Source organism: Panthera uncia, chromosome F2, assembly GCF_023721935.1.
Source record: "Panthera uncia isolate 11264 chromosome F2, Puncia_PCG_1.0, whole genome shotgun sequence".
Classification (NCBI taxonomy): domain Eukaryota; kingdom Metazoa; phylum Chordata; class Mammalia; order Carnivora; family Felidae; genus Panthera; species Panthera uncia.
In genome coordinates this window covers 4,493,948-4,506,367 of record NC_064812.1, presented here as the reverse complement: position 1 = coordinate 4,506,367, position 12,420 = coordinate 4,493,948, and the positions used below count along the sequence as shown (strand labels likewise).

The window sequence follows — 12,420 nt, the reverse complement described above, 5'->3', positions numbered from 1 at the left end:
CAGCAGAGTCAGGGGAGAAAGGAGGCAGGGGGGGAGAGAGAGGGATAGAAGGGGAGGGCGTCATCTCTGTGGGTTTCCACGCAGCCCCCCTTTCAAACAGCAGACCAGGTAACGGCCATTGGGTCACACTGACCTCTTCCCCTCACCTGTGTGACCACAGGCAGTTAGCATCCCTCTGGGTCTGAGATTTCTGAGACCAGAGAACCACATGAGAAGACAGCCCTGTCCAGCTCTGTAAGCGCTAATAACCCAGGAAGGCGGGGAGCCCCAGAGGCGGCTGCATGACTGAGGAGGGGGGCCCCCACGGGGAGGCGCTGGGCTTTGAGCAACTCACGAATCTGAACGATTTGTGCAAAAAAGAGTGTCAGGCAACTTACAGAAAAATATAATAGGCCCATCTAAACAGACTCGGACCAGCCCCACCCCGAAGTTTCTGGAATGCAGCAGCCTAAAAGGATTGACACAGAATTAACCGACCACGGAGAGGTGAGCCCCTCAAATGGGGTCAGGGTCAGGGCCAGGGCTTTCTAAGCCCCCCTCTTCTCACTCAGGTTTTCAGACTAAGACACGGAGGTTCCAGACTCCACACCACCTGCTCGATCCTTCTACCTGAACCATGGTGGAAGCCAACACCGCAGGGCCATCACCTAACATGCCGCTTTTGTGTCTATCTACAGAGCATGGCGAAGGCTTATCTGGGCCCCAAAATGCCCCTGAGCAGTGCCCATACTGACCTTTGGGCCAGGGAGTCCCACGGGACCATCGGACCCCTTCTCGCCCTACAGGAAGAAGGACAAAGAAACCAGTGAGGCTTTGTAGAATTTCCGTCCGTCTGTCCTCAGTAGTTGTTTATCCGCCCACACGCTCCCAGGCCAGTCTCTGAGTGATCCACCTGTGACCAGCCAGCTGGACAAGGTTTCCTGGGGCTCAGAACCCCCAATCTCAAGCTCAAACTACATGGGATACGTTGGTATCACCTCTATGCAGCCATCAGTGGAATTCAGACAGAGACAAACAAGACGGTACCCCATGGGCCATGTTTACCCCAACTAGGCCACCACTTAAGCTAAAAAATGTCGTGTGGCCTGCTAAAGGTTCCTGTAGTTATCATTCACCAAAATACCGAAGCAATACATGTCTGTAGCCTAACTCTAAACATGGTTCACTTTATAAAACATATGCTATTTGTTGGGGTGCCTGGGTGGCTCAACTGGTTAAGTGTCCGACTCTTGATTTCGGTTCAGGTCATGATCTCATGGTCTATGAGATCGAGCCCCGCATCAGGCTCCACATTGGGCATGAAGCCTGCTTAGGATTCTCCTCTCTCCATCTCTACCCCTCCCTCCCCCACTCATCCTCTCTCTCTCAAAATAAAATGAAATTGAAATAAAATAAAATAAATGCTATTTGTGTAAAAGACCTTATTACTAGATTAAAAATTCTGAGCCGTTAAGTTGTGGGTGCCTGTAAATAGCGTCACGCTAAAAACAAACGGAACATGATTCATACAATGGTACGTATGTACATCTCGCCATGCTGAGGTATAGGAAGGGACACCATATCCACTTACATTTACGCATGTGTAACACCCATCGCTAAAAATGCCAACGCTGTGTACTTCGCCACTTCAGGAACACGTTTGTTTTTCAATGCATTCACAGATGTCATCTGCACATGCGTGGGGGTGAGTAATCTTTTGTGTGTTTGACCTCACGTAGCGCCCATCGGAATGCCTGATACACAGTTTACAGGCAACACGTTTGGTTCTAGAGAGGCAAACACGGACCCAAAAGGCACGTTGACCTCGGTGAAGAACGTAAGTGTTCTGTAAACTGACTCAAAGACTCAAAGCGCTGGAAGCCAAGTCTTCCCGTGGCCCTTGTCCGAGTTTGGCCTCCTAGGAGAGAATGCTTACATCTCCTTGGCCCCGTGCACCCTATCTTCTACAGTATTAAAGATGGCGATCCAGAGGCCACCCCTATTTCATGAGGTGGCTGTTGAAGCTCTTCCATGTGGCCTTTTCTTGGGGGAGGGAGAAGAGCCTCCCTTCCCGCCACCTGTGCGTGGGAAGCAGCCTGCTGGCGAGCCCCCCAGGCCGGGAGCACCTCAGCGCTCCCGGGCTCCACAGCATGCTGGAGCACTTCGGAGGACCTTGCACTATATGTCTTAAAACCTCGGTGCTCAGCACAAGTGGGTGCTTACTGTTTACTGTCAAAAATAAGGCATGGGTGAGTGAATCCGGGAATGGACTCCTGGGTGATGCCACCAGAATTGGAGGCTGAGAATGTGTAAGGTGAAAGATAATCTTGAAGAGGAAAGACCTTGTCCTGCGGCAAGAGTTGGTGTGTTCCTTTGTCCCTCCCTCCCAGCTCTCCAGCTGCCATCGGCCCATTATCCTCACACCTGATCCACCTGTCCCTCAGCTCCACCACTATTTAATAAAATCAGGCTATGTACATCAGTGGCTGAAAACACAGCTATGTCAAGATTGAATCTTTGCCATCTGAAACCCACCTGATGGAAGTGAAGATGGGTAGAGGTTTTTAATCCAAATGTGATCATTATTAGGGTAGATGGAAGCACAGGGAGAGGAATGGCTCACAGGGTCTTGAAAATAGCAGGTGCTGAGTAAATAGCTATTGCAGGGGTACACGGTGGATGATGGAAGGAAGGGAGGAAGGCTACAGGGAGGGAGAAGGGAATTCACATAGATGACAGCATGCTCAGAAAGGATTCCCCGGGGACATCTTGAGAGAAGACAAGGCATGAGCCAGATAAAGGGGGGTGGGGGGTGGTCCACGCAAATGCCAGAAGACAAGTCATGATCCCTGCGAGGAATCCTGGAAATTGGGAGAGCAGAGTGGAGAGAAATGGGGCTAGAAAGGCCACAGGGGACCTGCCTCAGCCACGCAGTGTGGGGAGGGGTGGGAGGGGAGCAGGAGGGGGAGGCCTGCTTGACCCCAGACTTCCCTCCCACAGGTCCATGCCAGGGACCACGAGGGCCCCGGGGGGACATGTTCAGGGCACAGCCGGGCTCGGGGGAAAAGTCTGGACTGGGCAGAACTGGCTCTGGCCTCCCTCCTTGCAGTCTGTGTGCAGCTGATGGTCACCCAAGCCCCACACGTGGTAGCCTCTCACTTGGGGCTCTTAATCGAAAGCCAGGGCCAGGGGAGGGGCGGCTGTCCAGCCCTGTGTGCTCCCCCTGGCTCCCTGCCCGACGTCTCCCATCCTAACCCAGCGGGCACCAGGCCAAGGTACCTCCACTTTCACCCCCTGCCCGGAAAAAGCCTCAGCTCCCGGCAAGGCTGAGCTGGCTCCTTTCAGCAAGTCGGGCCAGCGTTTGCCAGCCTCACCTGATGAGAGCTCCTGGGGGCTCCCTGGCTCCCCAGGTCTGGCTCTCCAGGGAGAACGAAGGGAGGGAAGGTGTGATGGAGAAGGAGGAGGGGAGGGAGAGAAGGAGGGAGTCTGCCTGCCAGGACATGTGTACTGAAAGTATGTCCATTCCCGCGAACCTGACCGTGATTTCACATTTCTTTCCGTCTGCCTCGTCCCCTGCAAAGTCACCGACACCTCGGGGATGCTGGCCCCGAGCTGAGGGTGGATGTAGCAGGGGATGTAACTGCAGGCCGTGGGGCAAGGCCCTGGGCTACGGGCCCCGCAGAACCTCGCGGGGACCTTCCCCAGCACAGTACTGCTTTTTGGCATCCTCGGGTGTTCGGTGAAGTTCTTCTGCTCAAACAGTGGAAAATGTTGGTGTTTCGTTTTGTTGTGTTTTCATTTTTGTTGTGTCTTATCAAAAAGGCCACCGGTCTACAGAAAAACGGAAGAGGTGAAGGCCTCGGGCGCCGGAGGAGACCTTTAATCCAGGTTAGTGGATGGTGCTGGTGGTGTTCATAGAAACACTCTGTTTGTAAATCAGAAGCAAAGTAGATAAAACTCTCCTTATATGCTGCCTACTCTGAACCTCATTCGCAAACCAGATCTGGTTTGATTACTTGCATGTGAGTGGAGAGGGCACCAGCAGGAGTCAAGAAAAACCTCAGGAATACGGTTAAATCCAGGAAAACCTTAACGGGTCTGAGAGCTTCCGTCCTCATGAGCTGGAACATCAACACACAAGAGTCCAAGGAACAAGAAGGGCTCCCTCAGCACCTGGGGCCATCCGCCCTGGCCGACCTCGTGCATGATGGGAAATTCCCACCTCCGCCATTGCTCGTGGTGACCACCCTGCCCCGCTCAGCCCTGGGGGCTCCGGGCTGGGGGCTGAGGGTCAAATGGGGAGGGTACCTTTTCTCCAGCCGGGCAGGAGCAGTTGATGGTCTTCAAAAACCCGATTTGTTCACTGCCCACGGTGGGAGGCCGCTGGGGCGGGGGCGAAGGCTCCGTTAGCACAGTCACCTGGCACTGAAAGGAAATCCCAGTGGGTTAGAACCTGGCTCTTGACTCTGCACAGAGCCCCAGCAGGGGTGCACGCAACGGGAGCCAGGAACCCAAGGAGCCTGCACTTGAGCGGTGGGGGGGTAGGTCGGGTCATGTCTGGCCACAGGTCCTGGGCTCCTGAGGCCTTGGAGTCAGAAGGGCCTGGGTCGACCTGCTCTCAGCTGCTGGCTTCTCAGCAACTGCAGGCACTGCTAACCCCTCTGAGCCTCAGTGTTACACTCTGCAGAATGGGGGTAAGGGTGTGTCTATCTTGATGCACAATGAGGAGGAGTCAGTGGGACAGCTCAGTGTCTGACCCCCAGCAGGTGCTTGGTAATGTCCTCTTTCCCTACCACCACCTCTACCCCTCCCACCTCTCTGCTCTCATGGACCCTTACCTGACCTCCTTCTCTTCCTCAGTCCAGAGTCAGGCCTGTGTGAGTCTAAACCCCGAGCGCTGGTGGCTTCCATCACCACGTCCAGAGCACGGGGCCCACGGAGCACCGTGTGAGGACCTCATCCCTCAGCCCTGGGAACAGGCCCTGTCACTAAGCTCACCCTCCAAGCAGCCTTGGGACTGGTTTTGCTAGAGAGGTTGGAGAGAGAGAGCCTGGAAGGGGGCAGAAGTGGAGAGGTCCCAGGGGGAGGCTGACCCACCTGGAGGGTCAGGGGGAAAAACTCTGGTCTTGAACTTCCCAGTCCTGCCTGCGAGCTGCCTCCTCCCCTCTGCCGACCAGCCCAAGGTGCCTCGGTCTCCCCTCTTCTGAGCACGGGTCAGTCCCTCCCACGGCCATGCTGCCAGCCTCTGTCTGTTCTCCCTGCAGCTGGGCTCCAGCACTCGGCCTGCAGCCTGAGGGCACTGACTGAAGCCAGGACCACTGCAGCCCCACCAGGGGCCTGCGTGACTCCCAACCCACACCCCGGGTGCCCAGGAAACGGAGCCCTTTCAGGCCACATTCCGAAGGTGGGCACACCCCGGCCCCTGGATGCCGGTTCCTAGGCCCTGGACACCGCTGTCCCTCTGAGTTTCCTCCCCTCCTCTGCGTGCAGGAGTCTGCTCACCGGGCCTGAGGGGATGTCACAGCAAGTCTCCAATTCTGCGTGTCGGGAGTCACAGTAAATCACAATCCGCTGCAGGTCAAACTGGAAAGGATATCGAGGATGGGGGTGAGTCCCGGGGGACTTAGCAGCCCGAAGTCCCCATGGTTCCAGCAGGCCCCACCTCCTCCTCGGGGTCCCTTCTGGTCTGAGCCGGGCCACCCCCCGCCCTGGGCTGAGCTCCAGGGGGAGCCTATGTGTCACCTACTTGCGCGCCCTTCTAGAAGTGGCAGCCCCAAGTGCAAGGAGGTTGGAGGCTGCAGGTTAGGCTCCCTGTCACACGCCACCTCCCGCCCCCCGTCACTGCCACCGCGTTTATTTAGAGCTCCTTTCAGGGCGCTCTCACCGCGGTCTCTGGAAGCCTCCGAAAGTACCTCATGCCCAACCCACATGGCATCTCCACGCGGCTGCGCAAGTCAACTTTGTACAGTAAATGTGCCACCATCACCCCCTTTAACACCGCAGTCCCTCAACACAACTTACAAGGGTTTTGGTGTGCAGCATGCACACACATTTGCACCCACACACCCACACATGCACACACATGCACACACACACATATGGACACACACACACGTCTGCACCCACACAATACACACGTGCACGCAGGCACACATATGCGTCTGCACACACACCCATACAACACACACGTGCAAGCATGTGCAATATGCACACATGCACACACACATCCACATGCACACACCCACACAACACACACATGTGTGATGCACACACAACACGTGTATATGTGCACACGCACACACAGGCCCACGCATACACACATGCACACACAGTCTGCACAGAAAGCCCGGGCCTTCTCTGGGACACTCGGGTCCCCCAGCACCTGGCTCTGCCTGCTTTTCCAGGGGTCCTTCCCCTCACTCCGCACTCACATCCCACAGCATCCAACCTCCTGGCTTCCCACATCCATGCGTTTACACGGGGTCCCTCATCTAGGAAAGTCCCTGAAAACCCAGCGAACTCCTAGTCACCTCCCCAAACCACGATGCCCTCACCTCCACAACTGCCACCTGAGTGCAGGCCCCATCGCCTGTCACTTTATGTCCCCTGCCGCGAAACGTCTTTGCGCACATGTTTCTTAGTTTACTTTTCAAAACCTGCTTCCCTGCCAGCACGTAGACCCCATGAGGCATCTCTTCTCCCCTGTCTTCCTCTGGATCCCCAACACCAGAACCGTTTCTGGCACCCGGCAGAGTCCCAGAGGCCCAGAATGAATGGTTGGAAGGAGGCATGGGTGTATGCACACACATCTGTTGAGGGAACTTGAGCCGAACCAGCGAATAGAGGGATGCTTATTTTACTAAACATGGGTGCTACGTGCCCCTGACCTCGTGCCTCCCTTTACCCACCTCTGGCTGGCCTGTGCTGCAGCTGGAGGGCCCCAGCGAACCTGCCATGCGGCTGCTCAATGCTTGGCCTCATCCTGCTGGCTCTAGAAGGTGCCCCGGGGATACAACCCCCCCCACCCCACAGTTCAGTTAACAATCCCATCCATCTGTTTTACTTCCTGTGAGACGCCAGCCGGCAGAACAGGAGAAAATGACAAAACATACAGTCGTGCTTTTGAACAAAGCCCATTTTCAAGACAGGGTCCTGCTTTCTTCATTAGCAAACACATACCCAGCAGCTGGTCCGTTTGGCAAGGCTGTGAGGACAGGGCCGGGGAAGAAAGAGACAGACGTGCAGGGTCACGGTCAGAGCACAGACGCCCGGGCCTGGCAGAGAGGTTCCCAGGTGGCTGAGAGGTTCTGGGAGCCAGAGGGACCCCTTTCCTGCCACCTGAAGTCCCATCATTCTCTGGCCACCCTGCTCCTGCGTCTGGTCTCCTCCCTCCACCAAGCCAGGAACCTACCCGCTGACGGCCCTCTGGCCTCCACTCGACTCTCAGCTCTCTGCTCACATCGATGCTCTCAGTAACTCTGTCTGAACGACAGCCTAGGTGGTCTTCCCTGGCCCAGCTTTCCTCCAGGGTCAACCACCCGCAGCTTGGTGACCCTTCTCTGGCTGCGCCGGGGTAACCGGCTAGGGAGTGCAGGGAGCTTGAAATCTGGTTTGGGTCCCAGCCCTGCTCCTCTCGTCACAGCTGGTCAAGGCACGCCAACCCAAGCCTCTGTGTCCTCTGCTGTAGGGTGAAGGTGGTGACGCACCCTCGCGGGACTGGGCGAGGACCAGGTGAGGCACAGAGGCGTGTGGGGGTCACAGGGAGAGCTGCAGCCGTGCTGTGGTCTCTCTGGCTGTGTCCAAGGCCCTGGACCACCCCATGCTTTTGCAAGATTGACAACAGGCTGAGGAATTTATTGAATCTCCTGCCACATACTTCATTAGGATTTGTTTTCAAGCTAGAAACCCAGCTGGAAATGGGAAATGGGTGTGGTATTCTGTTGACAAATGTCAGAGGTTCTGGGATTTCCAGTATAGCATACAAAGTGGACACTCGGCTAATGGCGTGGTGAAAGGAGAGAAAGGGACCCGCTGAGCCCCCAGACTCCACACTGGGGGTGCCAAGAGGCCAATTAAGGGCCTAATGCGACCATCGAAGGTGAGAGTCAGGCAGGACGCACACCCAGGGTACCAGACACCCAGTAAAGCACAGAACCCACAAGCAGACTGTGAAGCCGCTTACCCACTTGGCCATTCTGGGCAAGTTATTGAATCTCTCTGTGCCTGCACCTCCTTGCTAACAACGTGGGGGTGCCTGGGTGGCTCAGCCGGTAAAGCATCCGACTCTTGGTCATGATCTCAGGGTCAGGAGGCCGAGCTCCACGTCGGGCTCTGTGCTGACCGTGAGGAAACCGCTTGGGATTCTCTCTCTCCCCTTCTCTCCCTGCCCCTCCCCCACTTGCGCTCATGCCCTGTCTCTCTCTCTCTCAAAATAAATAAATAAACATTTAAATGTAAACAAATCAATGGGGACAATGGGGCGAATGAGCTCTCGGGCTGCAATGTGGATGAACCCAGGGAGCACGAGGACACAGTGGGCAGGACCAAGCAAAGTGCAAGTGAGGTGTCTCTGCTCCAGGCCAGCGCTTAGTGCGCAGACGCCAGGTGGGGGTGCCTGCCGGACCCCCAAACTGGCGCGATGGAAGGAGAACAAGAGCGCCAACAGGTGTGCTGGTCCCTGCGGTCCTCCTGTGCTAGATGCCGACCGTGGCTTGGGGGCCTGCTCTAGAGCAGCCGGGCAGGCAGCCCCAGAGACCCAGGTGCCGACCCTGCGGAGGAGGGTGGCGGGTGCTGGTCCCCAGCACCAGCACCATCCAGGAGATGGCTCCGGACAGGTGGAGGGCCTCCCACCCTCCACCTGTCCGGAGCCATCTGGTCTCCGAGAGGTCTCCGAGAGGGAGAATGCTCCCTCTGGTCTCCGAGAGGGAGAATGCTCCTCACTGACCAACTCGGGAGACTGGCAGAGGCCTGAGACACAGGGAAGGGGAGGCCGGCGGGGCCTCTGGACAGGGATGGGGAAGGGCCCCCCACCCTGGCATCGCGAGCATCCCAGACAAGCTCCACCCTCAGGGCCCAGGATTGCCCCTCCCCACCTCTACTCCGATCCCCAGCTCTCCCCCAGCTGGATGGCACCCTTACCGCATCCCCCTGCCTACATGCCTGTCAGCTTCCTTGGCCATTCCTCTTGAACCCCCACCCTCAGCGGGAGGCACCAGGAACCTCGCTATCCCTGAGGAGGCCCCCAACCGCTGGGCCTCTCACTGCTCCCTAACGGCCCACCCCTCCTTCTCCTCTACATCCACCTGCTCCCTGCAGCCCCAGGGAATATCTTCGGATGCAACGCTGAGCTTTCCCTGCCCTACCTCTGCCCTTCCCACAGGCTTCACCGACAGGCTGCTCCCAAGACCCATCCTGCCTCACCCCACACTGGCCCAGGGCTGGCGGTGGGGGGGGGGGGGGCTTAAGCAAACCAGCTACTGTCTGTGGGCTGGACTCTTCACCTGTAGCACAGGAGCAATGCCCCCTCCGTGGCGTGTGGGGAGGGTTAAAGGGGTTGTGCTTGTGACAATAACACACACTCTGACGGGGACTGGCATGACCGTACTTGTATCGTGCACATGCCACAGCTCTGTCTTCGCCAGGCCCCGACGCCCGTGGTCTTAGCCAAGGCGTGGTTTGCAGGTGGGCATTGAAGACGGGCTGTCTGAGCAGAAATCCCAACTCTGCCACGTTTTGGCTCTGCGATCTGAGAAAACCCAGCACATTTCTCAAGGAGCGTCCTTCTCCCCGGCCGTGAACTGAGGTGTTCGTGGTATCTGCTTCCTAAGGTTGGGAGGCAGCCTGGATCGGATGCGGGGTGGGGGCACGAAGGGGCGGGCACAGCGTGGTGCTCTCAGCTGGAATTTGCAGCAGTCTGAGTGACGATTTTGTAGCTTTACTTGCTTTTAGGATTTTCTTTCTCTGCTTTGGGCCCACGTTTACTATCTTATTTCACCCTGTCAGCAGCGACATACGGAAAGCATCAGCCTGGTTTCCATTGCAGAGGTCAAAGGAGCAAGCAGGCACAGCCGAGATCGCTTCCGTGCGTGACCACGGCAGGACCACTCAAGGGGACTGGAGGTGGACACGCGCGGGCACGGCTCATGGGTGCCACCTGCCTCCCTCCGCCCCGTCTCTCCTCTGCCCTACTCCCTCTGGCCAGCCTTCTCTGGTCTTCATTTCAAGGAATCTGTACATACTGGCAATGTTCACAATCTCTTCTTCAGCTAACAATGCAAGTTGTAAGAGACTTTCTAACATTGTTTATGGTGCTTTTTTTGGCCATAACACCATTTCTTGAATCTTGAGGTGTTCAAAATTACTCAATTTTTTAGCTTATGGTTTGTGCTTGACAGATCAGGAAACAATATTCACAATGTATAATAAATATGCAATTCATATTCAGAATATATATGTATTATCTAGAAGTCATTAGAAAAAAAAAAACCATACAGCATAATCATAAAAACAGGCAAATGCTACGGGCATCCCCAGTCACCGAGGGGATGTCAAGTGGGCAATCAAATACACAGGATGGCTGTTTGCGGCAGAAGCAGGGAAATACAGGTGGAAAAGACAAAAAAATACCATCATATGCCCATCAGATCAACAAAACAAAAAACATTTAAAAATAAAATACATCAGGGCATCTGCTTGGCTCAGTAGGTGGCTGGCTTAGTCTTCATCTCGGGGTTGTGGGTTCAAGCCCCACGTTGCACGTAGAGGTTGTTTAAAAACAAAATCTTTTAAAAAATAAAATATATCAATATACCAGTGAGGACTTAAGAAAATAGGACTGCTGTACATCGGTGGTAGGCATATAAATGTTCGGGCACTTTGTTGAGAAATTTACATTATGTGAGAAAGTCAAAAATGGTTTACCTTACAACCTAATCACTGATCGTAAGGGCACATGCCCCAGTGGAACCCTATCAGCTGGTCTACAGCTCAAACTTGACGGGCAGGTGTGCTCCTCATGAGGAAAGTGTCCTTGGACACATGGCACCATGTTCAAGACCCAAGGCTTGCTGATTAGGACGGGGAAACATCAGTAACTAAACACAACGTGTAATAAAGTGCATCGAAGCAGCTAGAAGAAAGAAGAAAAGCTTTGACCCATCCTCTTAGGAAGAAAAGCAAAAAGCAATTTTAGGATTGCCTAAATTTAGGATTTAGGATAACCATGGATCGTTTGCAGGAACTCCAAAGAACTGAGCTCACCTCCAACAACATCTTTGATAACAGACACGCGTGAGAGTGTAAGAAAGGATAAGAGGTGGTTTTGGAGAGAGCTATCCCAAATCGTGATCTGATTATTCCTTGGGAGGCGGATGCTCCTGCTGTGGCAGGTAAGGCTGCCTGGGCTTGAAGGGATTGCACGCAGGGAGTGCCAGCACCCTGCGCATGCGCGTCTCGGGGCCATGCACTTACGGTGCCCGCGTCTGTGTGCACGGAGGTGCGGAGGCAGCTCCAGAGGAAAGAAATACAAATTAAGGGAAAAAGAAAAAGAGAGGAGAGAAAAGGAGACGGGAAGAGCAGGAAGAAAGAACACTGATGGAAGGACACGGGAGGACACTGGTACCATTACGGAGTTATCACCGGTTGTCATCCCCGGGCAGTGCATGGAGGACAATTTTTTTTTTTTTTTACTTATTTTGCATATACTGTGTTTTCCAAATTTTCTACAATCAGAGAAGAAAGCAAAAAAAAAAAAAAAGGCTCTATTTAAATACACAGGAAAGTTTAGAATTCTCCGTATCTACTACCTACAGATACATATGCAGACAGATGTCCCCATTGCTGGGCACAGCGCCTGGCACACAGCACGTGTTCAATATACATGTGAAAAATGACCAGCTGAACAACTGAATGCATGAATGAATGAAGGGGACCCTGGGTTCCAATACGGTTTCTGAGGTGGGGTCCTCCCTCCTACAGCAGTCCAAGATGACATCTTGACAAATGAAACGGACAAGTCTGGGGGAGGCGAGGGCACTTGACTCCCAAGGCTTCCCTGCCCTGGTGACCCCAGGACCTTGGGCACAGGAGCCTCCCCCCATCCCCGCGTCCCGGTACTCACGTCGATGGGCACGCTGTCGTATAGGCGCTTGCCGATCACGGTCTTCCCCTGGATGTCGATGTTCTCCCGCTCCTCGATGGGCAGCGTCTGCACCAGCACACAGTCGATGTACAGGGAGACGTTCTGGGCCTGGATGCTCAGGGCGATCTTGTGCCAGTCCCGGTCAAAGAGGTCACTGACCCGGGGGCCTTGGAACACCACCCTCACGGCGTCCTTCATGGCGCCCACGGCATCGTACTCCACTGCCTTGTTCTCGCCATCCAGCCGGATGGAGACCTGGGGAGCAGAGGACCACAGGCCCCCTGAGCTGCACGGGAGGGACC

General features: G+C 55.2%; 1 protein-coding gene across 1 annotated transcript in view; it reads right to left on the bottom strand.

The window, feature by feature from the left end:
• Positions 1-12,420, bottom strand: part of COL22A1 (collagen type XXII alpha 1 chain) — a 237,546-nt gene that overhangs the window by 179,940 nt on the left and 45,186 nt on the right. The window contains exons 6-9 of the mRNA XM_049632862.1: positions 12,098-12,373; positions 5,482-5,562; positions 4,288-4,404; positions 735-779 (exon numbers count right to left, since the gene is read on the bottom strand). Of these exons, the coding sequence (XP_049488819.1) occupies positions 735-779; positions 4,288-4,404; positions 5,482-5,562; positions 12,098-12,373 (519 nt within the window). The remainder of the gene's footprint in view (positions 1-734; positions 780-4,287; positions 4,405-5,481; positions 5,563-12,097; positions 12,374-12,420) is intronic.